This window comes from Aotus nancymaae, unplaced genomic scaffold (assembly GCF_030222135.1).
Source record: "Aotus nancymaae isolate 86718 unplaced genomic scaffold, 86718_ANA_hifiasm-v0.15.2.pri h1tg000027l, whole genome shotgun sequence".
In the NCBI taxonomy this organism is placed as follows: Eukaryota; Metazoa; Chordata; class Mammalia; order Primates; family Aotidae; genus Aotus; species Aotus nancymaae.
The window spans coordinates 3781945-3802396 of record NW_026988440.1 but is presented as its reverse complement, the minus strand read 5'-3'; the positions used below and the strand labels follow the sequence as shown (position 1 = coordinate 3802396).

The window sequence follows — 20452 nt, the reverse complement described above, 5'->3', positions numbered from 1 at the left end:
TGGATGCACCTCGCCACTGTGATCTCAGACATACGTAAAAGTGCTTCTGTGTCCCTTGCTCTTGAAACTTGGATGAAGACAAGAAGGGTGTGCATATCCTCAGGAACTTTATTCCATCACTCTGATCCTCCTCACATCCCATATTAACTACTGCTGTCTCCCAAAGTCTCACAACATTGCCATGGGACCAATTTTTAAAAGCATTTTTTTTCTCACTCTGTTGCCCAGGCTGGAGTGCAATGGCATAATCTCAGCTCACTGCAAGCTCCACCTCCCTGTTCAAGCGATTCTCCTGCCTTAGCTTCCCGAATAGCTGGGATTACAAGTGCCTGCTAATTTTTGTATTTTTAGCAGAGACAGGGTTTCACCATGCTGGCCAGGCTGGTCTCGAACTCCTGACTTCAGGCGATCCCAAAGTGTGAGATTACAGACATGAGCCACTGTGCCTGGCCTAAACGCATTTTTTTAAAGTGCTTCAAATATTTTAAAAGTAGGAAGCTCATAAAAATGCCAAGTTTTCATCTCTGTTTGCTGTGTTTGCAATGGCCATTTATGGTACCTTCACTCACTGACAGATCTCAAATGACCTTATTTTATTCTAGGAGATTCTGTTCTGGAGAACTGGATTTACAGAAGTCCTGGATTGATGTAGAGTAATGAGATGCAACGGCTCATTTCTGTACTTCAAAAGCTTACTATAAATCATGTTCTTCTATATGAAGCTATTATTAGCTAATAAAATTGCAAACATTAATTATTATTTAAATGTATTTTGTGGAGTAGACATACTTTTTTTTTAACACGTAGCAGGATAAATATAAAGTGGAAGAGTGCCTAATGGAATAAACTGGGAACCACTGGCCCTGCTATTTTCCTTTCAAATTTTTCTCCAGGTCCCTGTTGCTCCTTTGTGTTTAGAAACCCACGTTCTGACCTTTGGCTGCTACACAGCAGATAAAGGTTGCCCTGCATTCGTTGTCCAGTGGGATTTGGGGATTCTGAAACATTATCAGTGACTAATGTCAGATCAGGTTCAGGGTGACCAGGAAACAGAAAGCGCTGCAGGATGGCAGGGATGGGGGAAGCGCATGGAAAAAGAGAAACGAAAAGCTGTACAAACCCAGAGTAAACTGCTCTCACTTTTCAAACTTTGTGTGCACCCACTACTCTCTTAGATCCTCATGCTATTTCCAGGAAGACAAGAGGAAGAGAAGATGGTTAAAAGCTGCTTAAAATTAGATCATTTTCTTCTCAGACCTTTCCCACTTTCCTTCTTTCTCAGTAGCCTATACCATCTTGGTGCCAATGTCTGCAGTATCAGGAGCAAAAAGGAACCTTGGCCAGAGGCTGGCTCCAGAAGGAGAAGCCCAGGATCATATTTCTCAGGAAAGATCTTTGTCTGTTGATTCCACCCAGATCTATACCCACAGCCCCAACCTGAGCTGCAGATCTATGTGTGTAGCTGTGTCTTTGGAAATTCTCGTTCCCTGAATTCCCTGCATATCCTTGAACATCCCAATCTATCTGCCATCTCCATGCCATTGAGCATGGCTTTTCCTCCAACTCTACCCTCACCACCATGAATTCATGAGAACACACGGTGTAAGCAGCATCTTTGTCAAAAAGCCTTCCCTAACTCTCTTCCTCCCCATCCTGGGTTATGTGCCCATCTTTTGTTCTCTACACTTCCTTACAAAAGCCTCTCAGAGCCTGTTTCTTCAATGATAGCATTGTCTGCTTGTCTGTAATCGTTAGAAAACAGTAGGAATCTTGAGAGTCATGATGGTATCTTAATTAACTTCTGAGTCATGATGGTGTCCTAATTAACTTCTGTCTTTAGCACTGCTCCAGCATGCTGTCTGGCACAGGAAATACTTTATAAATGTTTGCTAAATGCACAAACGAATTAATAAATGAATGATAAGTAAGAAAATAACAAAAAAGGAAAAGTAATATTTAGTGAGTACTTTAATTTCAAGAACTGCACAAGATACTATTAAATGTTACCTCATTTACTGTTTCAGTATTTTAATAAAGTACAGGTGATCCTTAACTTATGATGGGGTTACATCCCAGTAAACCCATTGCACACTGAAAATATCCAAAATCAGAACTTCATTTAGTACACCTTACCCACCAAACATCATAGCTTAACCTGACCTACCTTAAACACGCTCAGAACACTTACATTAGCACACAGTTCGACAAAATTATCTAACAAAAAGCCTATTTTCTACTGAAGCGTGAAATATCTCATTTAAGTTATTAAATATTATACTGAAAGTGAAAAGCAGAATGATTGGATGGGAACTGAAGTATGTTTATACTGAATATGTATTGCTTTGGCATCACTATTAAATAAAAAAATTATAAGTGGAATCATTGTAAGTAAGGAACCACCTGTATTAGTATCCTTGTTAATAAACAAGAAGCTACCTCACCTGCAATCACATTAGTAGTAGCTGGTAAGCAAGTGTTCAAATGCTAATCTGTATTTCTATAGTCCTTGTATTCTTCTCATATTATGTTATTTCATTGGGAAAAGGTAGGGAGAAAAATGCTTCCGGAGTTGGGGATTTCCAGCATGGGGTTACTGTGAGGGCAAATCTAAGATACTCCCAGGAAAAACCAATTCAGAGAGTTCCCTACCCAGAGAGGACCTGGATTTCGAGAAATAGTGCCCTTTCAAGAAGACACATGAACAACAAACCTGGACTCTCACCTCTCTATCTCTCTTTACTGTTCCCTTCCAATGGGAAATTCCCTCCCTGCCCAAAGCCAAGGATAAGACTGTCCCAGACACCCTGGTGCCCTTTTGCTGACCACAGGCAGGACTTCTTCTTGGGACCTGGCCTCCTTGCTTCTTAACCGGTGTCAATTTGACTTTTTGTCACTCTCTATCTATGTCACAATAAGTTCTTTCAGAGACAGAAAGATTTCTTTTCCATTTCCTGTATTAGTCTATTTTGCATACTATAATGAAACACCTGCGGCTGGGTAATTCATAAAGAAAAAATGTTTAATTAGTTCATAGTTCTGCTAACTGTACAAGAAGTGTGGCACCAGCATCTGCTTCTGGTGAGGCCTCAAGAAGCTTTTACTCATGGTAGAAGGTGAAGAGGAGCAGAAGTGTCACATGGCGAGAGAGGGAGGTAAGAGACAGTGGAAAAGATGCCAGGATCTTTTAAACAATCAGCTCTCAAGTGAGCTAATAGAGTGAGAACTCATTCATTACCATGAAGACAGCCCCAAGCCATTCATGAGGGATCTGCCACCATAACCCAGACACCTCCCACTAGGCCCATTTCCAACATTGGAGGTCACATTTCAACATGAAAACTGATACTATTTCATCTTGCCATATTCAGAATCTAAAGTTTAACGAAGAGAACTTAATGTTTCTTAAAGCAACTTATTACTTGAGAGACATGACGCATACTTTATTAAAGGTAAAGTAATATTTGCAAGGTTCCTTGAGTTGATTGTACCATGTACTACACCATGATGACCCCTGTGACCCGCACGTACACCTCCAGATGAACTCCCAGAGCCAGAAAGTCTAAGTCAACCTTGTGACACTGGACCCTGCAGTCTGATTAACTGACCTTGAAATATTCTGCCTGCCTCAACCATTGCTGATAAGCCAACTTTGTGACACCGGACCTTGGACCTTGTGACACCCCCTCACAGCAACACCCCCTGCTTGCAAAAACCACCCTGAACTATAGCTTCTGTAATTTTCCACTGCCAACCCCAAACCTGTAAAACCAACTCCTATCCCACCACCCTCCACAGACTCTCTTTTTGGACTCAGCCCCCCTGCACCTGGGTGAATAAACAGCCTGGCTCCTCACACAAAGCTTGTTTAGGTGGTGTCTTCATTCAGAGCACGCCTAACAATATTATCTAAAACAAATGTTTTCAAGAAAAATAAACATAAGCAAAACTGACTATAGTATCTAGAACTACGTATGTAAACAATAAACTGTTATAAAAATGTAAAAACCATGACTATTCATTACACTACTTTATGCTTTATAGTGTTACATTATATTATCCTATATATGCTACATTTATTTATCTGTAATATCAAAAATTGGGATAAAAATATAATTTAAAAATTTTCATATTCATATCCTCTAGCTAAGCAATTGTGCTTCTAGGAACTTACCCTATTAGTACACATTTTGGTTTTTTAGATGAAATTTCACTCTTGTCTCCCAGGCTGCAGTGCAATGGTGAAATCTCAGCTCACTGCAACCTCTGTCTCCCAGGTTCAAGTGATTCTCCTGCCTCAGCCTTCTGAGTAGCTGGGATTTCAGGCATGTGCCACCATGCCCAGAAGTAGAGATGGGGCTTCAGCATGTTGGCCAGGCTGATCTTAGACTCCTGACCTCAGGTGATCCACCCACCTCAGCCTCCCAAAGTGCTGGCATTACAGGTGTGAGCCACCATGCCCAGCCCTATTAGTACAGTTATATATTTGTGAAATAAGCCAAGTACAAGAATATTTGCGTGAAATAATTATTTGCAATTGAAATAAATGGGAAGAACACTTATCAATAGACAACTAAATAAATGCTGGTTGAATTAACTTTAAAAAGCCAAGTTGCAAAATACATGTATAATATTTTGTTATTTGGAAAGAAAGAAAATATACACATATGCTGAAATGTGCATACAATATCACTGTGAGGAGATACTGATTCTGCAAAGAGTAACTGAGTTGCCTGAGGAACAGGAATGACAGGTGGACTGTTTATTATATGTCTTGTCTTATTATTATTGTTATTTTTTAGTTTTGCAACTGTATGTGTTTTACATATTCAGATAGGCAGATAGTATGGGAAGGAGTGGTAGCCTTTTTATATAGTCACCAGCTCAGAATGGAGCTGGCTATAAGCTATGCACCAATGGGAACAAGTTTCAGTGCTCCTCACTAGTTGACAGGCAAAGGACCATGAAAAGTTGGTGGTGATAGTAGGTTAACTATTGTGATTCTGTGCCTTCCCTACTCCCAAAAATTTATTTTCCACTAATATTTTATATACCACAAAACTTGGAAACATTGATAATATAGCCCATAATAGATCTGAAAGTAAAGGAATTTATAATTAGCTAAAATCAGAGACCAAACCTAACTAAAAAAAAAAAAAAGGTAATTCTGAAACAATTGCTGAGCCTGGTACTTGGGTCTGATATCAATGTGCAAAAATTGTCTGACCTGACAAAGCAACTGGAATAACTGGAATAACTAGTGCAGTCATAGGTGCAGGATGATGTGTTGACCAATGGCCTACATCCACTTTGTAGCAGTCAGGCCATCTTGGAGTGAACCTAGGCTCTGCCTCCTACTTCCCATGCAAGTTACTTAGTACTTTCTTCTGTCAGCTGGGGATATCACTTAGGAATAGGCTCTGTTTTAGCAGCAGAACAGAGACCTGAAAATAATGTGGTTTTAAAAAGATGGAAGTATATTTCACTACACATCAAAATTTAGAGGTAGAAAATTCAGAATCAGTACGGTAGTTCTTTTTTTTTTTTTTTTTCTGAGATGGAGTTTTGCTCTTGTTGTCCAGGCTGGAGTGCAATGGTGTGATCTTGGTCACAGCAACCTCCACCTCTCAGGTTCAAGTGATTCTGCCTCAGCTTCCTGAGTAGCTGGGATTACAGACATGCACCACCACATCCAGGTAATTTTTTTTTTCCTGTATTTTTAGTAGAGACAGGGTTTCTCCATGTTGGTCAGGCTGGCCTCGAGCTCCGACCTAAGGTGATCTACCCACCTCGGCCTCCCAAAGTGCTGGGATTACAGGCATGACCCACCATGCCTGGCCTCAATATGGTAGTTCTATTCCACAGAGAACTCAGAGTTGGGCTTCTTTAACTCACTCCTCAGCTATTTTTAGGGTCTGGCTGCCATCTTTGTAGTCTAAAATGGTACTTAGTGCTCCAGGACTTTCATCAGAATTCCAGGAAGGAGAATGACAGAAGTGATGAAAGAAGATGGCAAAAGAGAGGGCTTTAACTGGAGGTTAAGAGAGCCTCTGAGAAGAGGGGATTTCCCTCCTATTACCTAGCATGTCATGGTCACATCAAGCAGCAAAGGAGGTTGAGAAATAGACTTTAAGCAGGCACAATCTAAGTGAAATAGTATGGGAGGAAGGCAGGACTAACACTCAGGAGTGACAAGCAGTCTATGACACAATGGGAAAAACAGCATGTACATCATATGACTGCTGTGATGATTAAATGAGATTTCATATGTGATTAGGCTTTGGTAGTCTACAGAATTAAGACCATAAAGTGGAAGTAGAAATGAGGCAAATTTTAACACAGAATAATTTTTAAAATGTAATCTGTACCAAAAATTGGAATAGGAAAAAAACGGCCTGAAATAATTCAAAAGATGGTGAGTTGTAAGGGGATTTTGGTGTATTAAATGAAGATTACACAAAATGTTCTAAGAGCTCTTCCAACCTTAGCTTTCTATGATTCTCTGTTCCTACACTGTAGTCCCACAGTGTTATACAACACAGAGAAAAATGTAGAGTTTGAGAATTTACAACAAATAAAGAGGGTAGTCAACATTGGACTAACTCTCCCACCACTAACACATACAAATTGTGTAAAAATCATGTACAGTCATACATAGATTAATGACAAGGATACATTCTGAAATGTGTCATAGGTGACTTTGTTGTTGTAAGAACATCATAGAGTGTATTTACATAAGCCCAGATGTTATAGCCTACTACATACCTGGGCTACATGGTACCCTATCACTCCTAGGCTAGCTACAAACCTACATAGCGTGTTACCACACTGAATACTGTGGGAAATTGTAATACAATAGTATTTGTTTATCTAAACATATGTAAACTAGAAAAGGTACAATAAAAATATAATACTATAACCTTATGGGGCCACCATTATATATATGGTCTGTTGTTGAGCCAAATTTCATTATGTAATGCATAACTATATATATAAACAACTCTTTGATATAGGCGGGGTGTGACCAAAAGTAAGGAGAAACTATGGGAGAAAATGCATTTGTACTTTTTTTAGAGACAGGATCTTGCTATGTTGCCCAGATTGGTCTCAAACGCCTGGGCTTAAATGATCCCCTCCTCTTGGCCTCCCAAAGTGCTGGGATTACAGATATAAGCCGCCATGCCCAGCCTGAAGTTGATTTTAAAAACAGAAATGAGCTACTGATACATGAAGCAACATGAATAAATTGAGAAAGAATTACTCCTAGTGAAAGAATTCTGATTGAAAGGAGTATATATTGTATTATTTCATCAAAATTAAAAATAAATACATCAAAGTGAATCAACACAAATGTCCTTCAATAAAAAATACATTTTTCAAATTATAGACTATCATGCAGCCATAAAAATGATTAATTATAGCTGTAAACTATGATATGGATGAATCATAGGAACATAATATTGAGTGTAAAAGAATAATCAAGTCCCTGATGACTATTTGTCTTAGCTTGTGTTCTGCTGCTATAACAGAATACCAGAGGCTGGGCAATTTATAAAGAAAAGAAACTTATTACTTACAGTTTGGAAAGCTGGAAACTCCAAAACTGAGGAGACAGTATCTGGCAAGGGTCTTCTTGCTGCATCATCCCATGGTGGAAGACAAGAGGGTGAGAGACAGAAAGAGAGAAAGAGACAGACAGACAGACAAAAGGTTTCCTTTCATAAGGAACCCACTCATGGCCTAATCACCTTTATTAGGCCCCACCTTTCAACACTGTGGCATTAAGGATTAAGTTTCCAATACATGCTTTTGGGATGACACATTCAAACCATACCACTAGTTAAAGTATAATACTCTTTTAACAAATTGCAAAAATAGCCAACACTTCATAAAGAGATAGAGAACCAGGTGCAGTGGCTCACACCTGTAATCCCAGCACTTTGGGAGGCCAAGGCGGGTGGATCACCTGAGGTCAGGAGTTCGAGACCAGTCTGACCAACATGGTAAAACCCTGTCTCTACTAAAAATACAAAAATTATCCAGGCATGGTGGCATGTACCTGTAATCCCAGCTATTCAGGAGGCTGAAGTAGGAGAATCACTTGAACCTGGGAGGCAGAAGTTGCAGTGAGGCAAGAGTGCCACTACATTCCAGCCCAGGTGACAGAGTGAGACCCTGTCTCAATAAATAAATAAATAAATAAATTTGAAAAATACAAATAAAGAGATAAATACACAAATGACCTTCAAATTCAGGGCGTGTCTGCTGTATAATATAGAAGAAGCCTGTAGATCAGAGATAAAGCCCAACACAATCCTGGGATAGTCACTTGAAGGAGATTTTTTTCAACAGGAAATAAGACCCCAAGGGCCTTTATAATATTATATCATCAAGTCATATTCAAAACCTAGAATTCCACGATAAGGACCAAAGCAACTTATTGAATGAAACTAATGAATTCCATTATTTATTACTTGATTACCACAAATGCCATTACCTTATAACTTAGTAAAGATAGAATAAAGCATGCTGTTACTTATTTGTAACACAAAGATTATAAAGCGTAAAAATATTAATTATGTTTTTTAGATATCTATACATACAAAACTTAAAAGGAGGAAACTTATAAAGCTGAGATTCAGGGCTTAAAAAATTATAATCCTTGAGATTCCAAGGGGGAGCCAGTTGGGTGAGACAGAGAAAAGAACACAGAAGATGTGAGTTAGTGATAATGTTCTAGTTTCTGGGTTCAGTGGTGGGTTAACAAGTATTTGCTGGTTCAACAGTATTATAACTTACATTTGCATAACATGTATTCTTTTTGTGTATAAAGTTTTGTTAAAGGTTGGGCATGGTGGCTCACGCCTATAATCCCGGCACTTTGGGAGGCGGAGGCGGGTGGATCACGAGGTCAAAGGATCGACACCATCCTCATCAACATGGTGAAACCCTGTCTCTACTAAAAATACAAAAAAATTAGCTGGGCATGGTGGCGCGTGCCTGTAGTCCCAGCTACTCAGGAGGCTGAGGCAGGAGAATTGCTTGAACCCAGGAGGCGGAGGTTGCAGTAAGCCGAGATTGCACCATTGCACTACAGCCTGGGTAACAAGAGTGAAACTCAATCTAAAAAAAAAAAAAAAAAAAGTTTTGTTAAAAATATAATTTTAAAAAATATTCATGTACCTGTCTTTGACCCAGAAATTCCGCTTGTAGAAATGTATGTCAATATACTCATGTCAATAGTATATGTACACAAAGATACTCATTGCAATATTGCTTTTAACAGAAAATGATTGGAAATACATTTAATTTCATCAATAAAGGACTGATGAAATAAGTGAAAGTAGATGAAGTGGAATAATATGTAGCCTTTGAAAGAGGCAACTTTCTACATACTCATATGAAACTCTTAGCAAATGAACAAAATGGGGTAATATGCTAGTATTTTGTTTAAAAGTAAAGATATACATATTTATAATTATTTATATTTGTATATGTGTGCCAATTGTCAATGTATTGGCTCTCAGCTCCAAATTCAACTCCAATCATTGCTCTGCATTAATGGCAAGAATTCCTTTAAGGATTTCTCCTTTGCAATGAGTAAGCCTAAGCTTTCTCAGTAGAGAGCTCTAGAGAAACATGGCAGGAGAAAGGGGCTTCTCCTGCTTGGTCCAGTGTTTACGTTGTCAGTCCAGGTGCAGTGGTGCTCTTCCCAGACACGCATCTGGAATACATGGTGTCTTGGCAACCGCACAGCCCCAACCCAACCTGGCCATCACCTTCCCACAACCCTCCCAGCATGGACACTCCACCCTCCTGATCCCCCACCCACACTGACACTTCAGCACCCTCTGATCTGATCACCTCCCCAACAAAAGTTTGGCTTCTACAGCTCTCCCCATTCACACACTTGCCTGAAAATCATCCCGCCTTTAGTGACGTCCATACTCCCTCAGCATGTCCCCATACCTCTCACAAGTTGTAGCTTTTCTGTGTCCCAAAGAGGTGCTTCCTGCTTGCTCAGCAGTTGTGGATCAGGTCTGGACTAAGCAAGCCACTGATTTCCCTGCTAGCCAGTCAGCTGCAACCAGCTGTTCACCAGTGAAGTTTGAATCTCAGCCTAGAAGAAGAGGCCTATCTTCATCCTTCCTTGGTACTGTTCCTCAGCCCAAGAGGATCCTTTAGAATTATCTTTACATCTAAGAGTTGTTTATTATAACTTAATGATGCTTTAAACTAAACATTTCCTGTTTGAATCACTGTGTGGTTTCGTTTCCTGATTGAACCTACATCAATAAAATACACATATAATATCACTAGAAGAATACATAACAAACTGGTTGCAAGTGTTAACCCTGGGAGGGGTAAATAAGTAGCTTGAGGAAGAACAGACATAGAAGAGAAATCTGCTTCTCACTTTATATTTTTGCCTGTCTTTTAAACGTTAGAGCTGTGCATGCTTTACATATTCAAAATAAATTGTGTGTATATGTGTGCATCTGTGTAAATTTTAAGCTGCTAATAGGCTCAAGACAGAAGTGGCTACAAGTTTATGCCCCAGTAGGAATCTGTTCCAGTGCTCTTCATTAATTGCCAGGCAAAATAGCCATAGTAATGGATTAGCTATAAACACTCTACCCATTATCTACTCTCAAAGCTGCTTCATCCATAAATATTTGGTATGCCACATAACTATCAGGGATTGCTAATATATCCCATAATATAACATAAAACCAAAAGATTTTCAAAAAGCTAAACTTGGGAGAGAATCATAGCAAAATGTCATGTAATTCTGAGATCATCACTGAGTTTGGTACTTGAGTCTACAGTCACATGTGAAAAGCATTTGAATATAATCCAAAAAGCTAATGCAGTCATGGGCTGCAGAATAATGTGGTGGCCAAGAGGCTGTAGTATTATGATATGCTAAGAAATATATATTTGGCCTCTGATCCCAGTTCCTGGCACACAGTTCCTAAGGCCCTTGTAATTTTCTGAGCAATAGGGGTGCTAGGAGAGTATTTGTCCTAACATTTGAGCAAATATGTCAGTTCCTAACATTGAGCTCTAATCCCCTTGAAGTTTCCTGTGTAATAGGAGCATTTGTTCTAATGAAGTGACCCTTGGTGGACCCCTGAAGGGGGACTCTTATCAGAAGTACCAAGCCATGATTAGGAGTTTGAAACTTTCAGCTCCACTCTCATCTTCCAGAAAATCGAGAGGCGCTAGACATTGAGTTAATAATCAGTTATGCCTATTCGATGAAGCCTCCACAAAAATCCCTGAACTATGGAGCTCAGAGAAATTCCATGTTGGTGCACACACAGAAGTGCTGAGAGGGCGGCATGCCCCAGAAGCTCTGGGCCCCTTCCCACACACCCTGTCCTGTGCATCTCTTCTATTTGGGTGTTCACCTGTATCCTTTAGAATACCCGTTATGATAAACATATAAATTGAAGTAAAGAAACTTCACGTATTCTGTGAAGTGCTCTAATAAATTATCAAACCCAAGGAGAGGACTGTCGGAACCCCCAATAGGGTTCCCAGTAGGTCAGAAGTTCCAGAGGCTTGGACTTGTGATTGGCATCTGAAGTGGGGAGCAGTCTTATGCGATCCTTTAACCTGTGGGATCTGACTCTAACTCCAGGTGAATAACATCAGAATTGAATTGAATTGAATTATAGGACACCCAGTTGGTGTCCACTGAAGAAATTTATTGTTCAGTGTGGGAGAAAAACCAACATGTTTTGGCGACTAGAAGTGTTGAATGTTGAGAATACAATAAGAGAAAAATGGTCAGTTTGGGGTTTTCTCCAAATACACAGAGCCCTTTCCCCCGTGACAGATTAAAGATTGACACAAACTATCTGACAATCATCCCATCAGGAGGGCTATCTATTTGTCCTCCCCTTCAATCTGTGCTGGTCTATAATTGTTTGGACAAAAATAGTGTGGCAGAAGTGATACCACGCCAGCTCTGAGGCTAGCCTATAAGAGAATTGGCTGTTCCTCCTTCTTGGAGTCCTGAGTTTCCAAGTAAAAAGTTTGACTATCATGCTGGGCAGATCATGTAGAAAGGCCCTGAGATAGCATGTAGAAAGGCCCTGAGATAGCATGAAGACAGAAAAGAGTCAAAATGAGCCCAAACTTACAGCGAACCCACCAAGGTGCCAGGCATGTGAGTGAAGCTGTCTCGGACCCTCTAGAGTAGTCCATCTGCCAGCTGAATACTTCCAAGGGATCCCAGCTGATGCAACATGGAATATAAGAAAACCCAGCCAATCTCTTCCCAAATTCTTGGCCCACAACATGTGAGATGCAATGAAGTTTGCTTTCATTTAAGCCGTTAAATTTGGGGAGATTTTGTTATGCAGCAATAGATAACTAGAACACTCCCATGAGCCACCAGTGTGAGCAAATGGGGAGGTACCAAGGCCACATTGTGGAGGACATGGGGACCTGGGTCCTCCACTTCAGCACCTTGCATTTGCCCTCCAGTTTTGCCCACGATTGATCCAGGATATACTATTTCTATCTTACAATTGACGATGTTATAACCACCAGACCACATCACTTGATTGACTTGACAGGACCCAGCTCATAATGGACAGTTCTAACCTCATGGCCATTTGATGTCTCATGATCAGGAGCTCTATCTCTAATAAAGCCCAAGAGCAGGCTAGGACTTGTTTCCTAGTGGGGTTTACTTTCCTGCAGCAGACAGCATAGCTTTGATCAAGAACCCCAGAGGTCTATGTTGTGATTCTCCTCTGGAGGCTTGCCCAAAATGCCACACTATATCTTTTCCCACCACTGATACTTTTAGTGCCCCAGAGTCTATTAAGTCATATGGCCAGAGCAGTGCCAGATGGCTGGTACAACAGCCTAGAACAGCTGCAGAGTCCATTTCTGCTCTGGGCTTCAGTCAGTCACTAGTAAACTGTTCCATGTGGTATTCCCATGAGTGTGAAATAGGCTTCTCCTAGAACCTTAAGACAACCAAGCATTCCCCACCCTGAAGAAGAGGAAAGGAGAAGGCCAAGATTCTGGTTCCAAGAGCTGTTTCTACTGAAAGAAGAAATAGCTCGTGAGGCTACAGAAACAGGCAGAAAAGAACGTGGAGAAGAAAATTGGCAAATACCCACAGGTTTCCTCAAGACCCATGGACCACTGGCCTGAACCTGATAAAGACTAACAAACAAACAAACAAAAACCACCTCTGTATTATAAACTCTTCTGTGTAATGGTGTATTATTGTGCATCTCTTTCCAACTCTGCATTAGCGGTGTTAAGTGTGAAATGAAATAATGTGTTCTTACTTTAGAGGGATGTCCTAGAGTGAAGTCTGAAGACTTCAAAGATGTGGAGGATACTGAATCTTCACAGGATATATCTCCCACTCCCTGGAGTGCATTTGTCTTACCAGTGCTGCCAATATGCTTGCCCTCATGGCTTATTCTGTTTGATTAGTAAGATATTGTGGATAGAGGGGAACACTGTGATGTTTTGTGGAATGTCCGGAAGGTCTGCCCTCAGTGGTGTGCTGCATACTACCTCACAGAGCCAAATGTTAAATTTTCAGAAATTTTGCAAACCAATTGTTAAATATAACTAGTATTTTAAAATGTTATATTAAGACATAGGTAACACATTCCTAAAATCTTCAGTTTCTAGGTATTTAACTATCTTACTGTATTTTCTATACTCTTCTTGCTATTTATATTATGTCTCTATAATAAAAATACTAAATAATGTTGTCTGTATAATAAAAGTATTCTGTATTAGTGATGAGCAACAATCACCATCTTTCAAATGAGTCTTGGCCATGAGACCAGCCCATGTACTGCTCTGAGACCTGCAGCCACTCCCGTTCCTGGGATGCAGACCTTCTAGCTCAAAAGTAATTTTCCATTGGGCTATCTTTTAATTTAAACATGAACTCCATTCTGCCCATCACTGTCTGTGTGCAGTCACAGGTAGAGGTAGAGCCTTCAGGTGGCACCCTCAGCACTTCGTAACCCTTTCCCTCCCTCTAGGCTGGAATAAGGTGGTCGTGCACTGCAAGAGCGTCAACATTTCTTGCAATTTCTACCCAAGTTGAAGTACCTGGCCTTTCTCCACAAGCAGATGAACACCAACCCTTCTCAAGGCCCTACCATTTCCCAGCCCCAGCCGCGTCTTCTGGTGGATGGTGCAAGGCCCGCTGCCCAACGAGACCCGGCGAGGCCAGGCCACTCTGAACCACCTTAAGGTGTTTGATGGTACTGCACTGCCCTGTGACAAGAAAAAGCCATGGTGGTTCCTAATGCCCTCGAGGTTGTGCGTCTGAAGCCTATGAGAAAGTTTGTCTGCCTGGGGTACCCAGCTCATGAAGTTAGCTGGAAGTACCAGGCAATGATGACAGCCACCCTGGAGAAGAGGAAGGTGAAGGCCAAGATCCACTACCAGAAGAAGAAACAGCTCATGGGGCTACAGAAAGAGGCGGAAAAGAACATGGAAAAGAAAATTGACAGGCCAGCACGGTGGCTCATGCCTGTAATCCCAGAACTTTGGGAGGCCGAGTTGGGTGGATCACGAGGTCAGGAGATCAAGATCATCCTGGCTAACACGGTGAAACCCTATGCCTACTAAAAATACAAAAAATTAGCCGGGCGTGATGGCGGGTGCCTGTAATCCCAGCTACTCAGGAGGCTGAGGCAAGAGAATCGCTTGAACTATGGAGACAGAGGTTGCAGTGAGCCGAGATTGGCTACTGCACTCCAACCTGGGCACGGAGCGAGACTCTGTCTCAAAAACAAAAAAAAAAAGAAAGTAAAAGAAAGAAAGCAAGGAAGAGAGAAATCAAGAAAGCAAGCAAGCAAGAAAGAAAGAAAGAGAAAGAAAACTGACAAATACACACAGGTCTCCTCAAGACCCATGGACTCCTGGTCTGAGCCTAATAGAGACTGTTTATTTATTCCTCAAAAAAAAAATAACACTTCTGTATTATAAATTCTTCTATGTAATGGTGTGTTACTGTACATCTCTCTACTACTCTGCATTTTTAGTAATCTCACATTGACAGTTTAATACTGGCCATGGTGTGAATACTGGCCACACTTCAGAAATCAGCAAATGATGTAAATCAAGGCTTTTTTGCCTGGAATTGCAGCACATCACTATTCACGTCCCATGGGACCCTATTATGATGGGAGAGTTTTAACATGTTACTGAAGCAAAATTATAAATGTACACTTACATCCATACTCTGTAAATTCAAATTGCCTTTGGTCTTCCTTCCTGACAGTACTTGAAAAGAACACATTCGCCAGATTAATAGCTATATAACATGGACCTGAAAGCGTGTTCATCAGGCACAACAGCTGCAATTACAGCTATTTCTGGGTGGAGTTTGTGCTAGTCTCGTCATCTTTCAAGATACATCTGACTTTTGTAGTGACCAGACTGGTGAATTAAATGTGAAATATGATAGGGACAAACCTCTGCATCCTTTAAAGGTGGCATCAATCAGCCATTTCCCTTGAATTGTGATACTGTTCTTGATTCACTGTCTTTGTAGTAAGAGACGTAGATTCAGGGCTTCCACTTGAATCTGTAGCTCTTACTCCACAGACTAAAGAACTATGTGAGGATTCTGCCAACTGCCAAGCATGTGCATTCCAATTACAGATTTGGAGACTACAGAAATGACTACTGGGTAGATCCATGGACCTAGTACATGCCGTTTATTAGCTGACCTCATAGGCTCCCATTCTGATGGAAGAGAAGCATAATGATTCAGTTACATTATACGAAGATTGGCTAAATGGCCTAAGTACTCTTCAACCCCAGAGTTTTATAATTCTCTGTTACTACAGTGTGGTCCGTCTCAGAGAAAATAATTAAATAGAAAAGGAAGAAGTTGAGAACTTTAAAAACTGGGGTGCTGAATGGACGAATCATAGGCTTGAGAGAAATATCAGGATGCCTGGGACTCACTGGAGGTGGTAGGTGGAGACACTGTCCTTTTTCTTTCTAATGACAGTGATACCTACCACAGTGATGACTATTGTTGGTATATTTCCTCTAGATATTCCCCCGCCCCCTTTACCATAATTAGTGGCTAATTAATTGTCTGTGGGCTATGGACCCTAGGGTCTCAGCAGAATTAATGAGCTCTTTCCCTCCGTGGGATCCCTCTCTCTATCACCATACCTTGTCAACATTTCTGCCTCCAGTGCCACTAAAACAAAGGCGCACTTCTCCCTAGACTGAGGGGGAAAGTTGTTGGCAAAGAACTCAATGGCAAAGAGGTATCGCTGATCTTGGCCTCATCCTCCCTCTAGGGATTTGGTGGGCTTTCGTTGGTGCACAGTCTCTACAGTTAGCAGATTTGGGTTCAAACATCAGCTCTGGTGCTTACTAACTATATTGCCTTGGGAAAGTTATTTATATTTCTTTGTATAAACTTCTGCCTATTGGAATGAAGAGAACAGTATATAGAATTGAGAAGGACAATCAGCAATGTAAAGGTAAATGTTTAATAAACAGCTTGGTTGGTGGCAGAGGGAGAAAGCCCCAATTTGTTGTGTTTGCCAATTTTCATAGTGTAAATATTCCTGCCATCGCTGTCTCAAGCCACTGATGGTTTAATAATTGTCTCACAAAATTTCTGAAAATGTACTAATCACGAGATAGTCTGAGCCAGCTCCAGCTCATCACACACATGTGTGCTTAGAAAAGTGCCAGACGGTCAGCACTAGCAATCCCTATTGTGACCAGAGATCCAATTGCCCATTCAAGGAGGCCTACTCCTTTTTATTTTTTTGTTTCTTCCTGATGTACAAGTGGAGGGTGGGCACCAATTAAGAGCTCTGTCATGGGGGATTGCTGGTAGAAGAAGAGATTTTTATTTGATTGAAGGTAAGTAGAACCTTTGCTCTTTGGCTATGAGATAACCGTTTCCACCTGTTTTCAACACTGGAGCACCAGATTTGGAGTTAAACATCCAAAATCCTAGTCCTAGCACTTATTGGCTAGGTAACCTTATACAAGTTACTTATCCCATCTGTGACTGTTCACTTTTTGGTAAAATTGGGTTAATTATATCTCTTTGTAGGGTTACTGTGAGAACCAGATGTTCAAGGAGTTGCTTAACACCATGCTTGCCACATAGGAAGCACTCAACAGATGTTAGCTACTAACAGCAAGGGTAGGTCATGGTCACTAGACTATCATAAACCCCTTTCAGGGACCTCCCAACCCCTGCCCCAGCTCCTAGCACAATGCTGGCACTTTGGGGCTCAAGAAATGAATAAATGCATAAACCAATGAATGAATATGTCAGAAGGAAAAGAACTAGGAGAAAAATAATGAGGGTGGAAAAGACAGAGATCAAAGTGGGAAAGGGAAACAGAGTCACTAAGAAAAGTGTAATCTAAAGAGATTCAGCAGTACAGCAGAGAAAGAAAGGGAGTGAAATGCCAAGAGAATGACAAAGTTAGAAATGCAGAAAATCAGTTGGGATGCTATGTGATGGATGAATAAGAAACAGTTAGCTATTGTTCAAGGGTACATGCAAATAATTTTATATTACAAAGAAAACAAAGCAGGAGGTGGCAACTAATGAGGCTGAGGTTTCTTCTAGGGTGATGAAATGTTCTGTAAGTAAATGGTGTTGGTTGCACAACTTGTGAATATACTTTAAACCACTAAATTACACACTTCAAATGGGTGAATTTTATGGTATGTGAAATACATCTGAAAAAATGAAAGCAAAGGAATAATTAATTAAAAATTTAGAACACTGGTGATGTCTTGAGGGGTGAGAAAGTGAGAGGTCAGGGAGGGGCACACAGGAGCTTCTAAGATACTTGAAACGTTTGCTCAGTTTCTTAACCTGGTCGATGGGCATACCAGGGGTTGACATTTTTATTCTTTAAACAGCAATTTGCCCTACTCATACTTATATTTAAATATTTAACAACATTTTAAAAATATATTTTAAAGGGGAAAAGAATAATGGGAGAAAAAGGAGGAAGACAGAGACAATGGCAGAAAGTCCTGGCAAAAAGGGAGCTGTGATAGAACTTAATAGAAGATGAGGACCCTGTAAGAGGTAGACACTCCTACCATCCTATGAGCTCCACGGCACATTTGCCGGGCGGCCCACCGTCTCATCTGCTCCTCTCACAGCCTTCCTGAGGTCCTGTAAGGCCCTGAGTCCTTGTCTCTGACCTGCCAGAGTGGCTTCAGTCTCCCACCCTCAGCTCTCAGTTGACCTTCTATGCCCCGATATGTCTCTATTTTAAGGAAAAAAATCCAATCACCTGCTCTAGGAAGCTTTCCCTGATATATCCAATCAAATTGGTCAGTCATTCTACAGACCCTTTACTCTCATTCACCCAGAATGTTGGTGTTACTGGCCTTTAAATTCTGAATTCTTGTTTTTGGTGGTGTCTGAAAGACTATAGGACTTAGGGAGAGTGACTCTTGGAGTCATTATCTTGGAGTCTTTCAATAATGTTCCTGTGAACTCCTGGTGATTTTAACATGCTTGGGGCCACACTCACCTCCTACCTGTAAGCTACTCATAGCAAAGACGAACCATGTAGACCAGTCTCCACCCCTCCCTGCAGGTCGGTTGGTTTGGCAACTTGGGTTGCTAAAGAAAACCAGGCCAACCCCCCGATCTCAGGATATCTTAGAACAAAACAAAATCTCTCTCATAGATAAAACAGTCTCTGATAAGCTCACTTGGAAATGAAAAAATACAAAATAAATCAAATGTACAGAGTTCTATAAAATTCACTCAACCAACAGAGCAGTAATTGAGCCTACAGAGACAATTTATCATCAGAAAATTTATTCAATATACATTACCAGATCATCCAATAAATAAGCAAGAGACAACTCTAGAACAGCACTCAGAACACAATGGCACTCAGTAATTTTCTGCTGAATTAATTAATTAATCCGTATTTTAAGTCAGCCTCCTTTGCCCTCCCTCAGGAAGTCAGAGGCACCAGTGTGAGGCTCTATCTGCTGTCCAGTACATTCATGGTTTCCTCACTCTCACTGGACAATGTTTAACCAGGAAGAACAGAGAGCGAGAAGGAGCTGCTGGATGGTGATCACCCTGGAAAAGGGAGGCTGGGAGAGCAGAGACAGAAAAGAAACTCACATCCGCTGTAACCTCACAAACACCCAGGCTGAGTAATAAGACAGGTTGAATCACACTGGGGTGACAGACTCATCTCTCCAGGTAAAAACAGAAACAGGCCATGATTAACCAAAGCTCTCCCGTGGGCTTCATTCTTCTGGGCTTCTGTGAACACCCAGCACTGGAAAGGATTCTCTTTGTGGTTGTCTTGACTTTCTACCTTTTGACCCTGGTGGGCAACACACTCATCATCCTGCTGTCTGTGTTGGACCCCAGGCTCCACTCTCCAATGTACTTCTTCCTCTCCAACCTCTCCTTCTTGGATCTCTGCTTCACCACAAGCTGCGTCCCCCAGATGCTGGTCAACCTCTGGGGCCCAAAGAAGACCATCAGCTTCCTGGGTTGCTCTGTCCAGCTCTTCATCTTCCTGTCCCTGGGGACCACTGAGTGCATCCTCCTTACAGTGATGGCCTTTGATCGCTACGTGGCTGTCTGCCAGCCCCTCCACTATGCCACCATCATCCACCCCCGCCTGTGCTGGCAGCTGGCATCTGTGGCGTGGGTCATTGGGCTGGTGGAGTCACTGGTCCAGACACCATCCACCCTGCGCCTGCCCTTCTGCCCCCATCGGCAGGTGGATGATTTTGTCTGTGAGGTCCCAGCTCTAATTCGACTCTCCTGTGGAGACACCTCCTACAACGAGATCCAGATGGCTGTTGCCAGTGTCTTCATCTTGGTTGTGCCTCTTAGCCTCATCCTTGTCTCTTATGGAGCCATTGCTCGGGCAGTGCTGAGGATTAACTCTGCAAAAGGGCGGAGGAAAGCTTTCGGGACCTGCTCTTCCCATCTCACTGTGGTCACCCTCTTCTACAGCTCAGTCATTGCTGTCTACCTCCAGCCCAAAAATCCCTATGCCCAAGAGAAGGGCAAGTTCTTTGGTCTCTTCTATGCAGTGGGCACTCCTTCACTTAACCCTCTCATATACACCCTGAGGAACAAGGAGGTAACAAGGGCATTGAGGAGATTGCTAGGGAAGGAAATGGAGATCACACAAAGCTGAGGGAGAGCTGCTTAATATGCTTTAAAAGAGATTCTATGTGCTTTTATCAGAAAGTTTGAGTTCCCTGCTCCTCTGCCTTTCTCACACCCATCACACTGTGACAACAAAGGAAAGTCACACGTCTGTGCATGTATGCAGTTGTGCGTGTGTGTGCACGTGCAAGAGATAGAGTCTGAAATGTAAAAGGAGATATCCTTATGTGAAAATTTGTAGAAATCATGAATATTTTATCTTTTTTCTATTTTAAATCTTCG

General features: G+C 41.4%; 1 protein-coding gene across 1 annotated transcript; it reads left to right on the top strand.

Annotated features, from left to right (window-relative positions):
• Positions 1-19259: 19259 nt before the first annotated feature.
• On the top strand, positions 19260-20198 carry LOC105734584 (olfactory receptor 2H2). Its single transcript, XM_064380655.1, has one exon. The coding sequence runs from the start codon at positions 19260-19262 to the stop codon at positions 20196-20198; it is 939 nt and encodes a 312-aa protein (XP_064236725.1).
• The last annotated feature ends 254 nt before the right edge of the window (positions 20199-20452 follow it).

What these genes read in the sequence shown, in the direction of transcription:
- LOC105734584 (XM_064380655.1), top strand. Translation starts at nt 19,260, where the DNA reads ATGATTAACCAAAGCTCTCCCGTGGGCTTCATTCTTCTGGGCTTCTGT.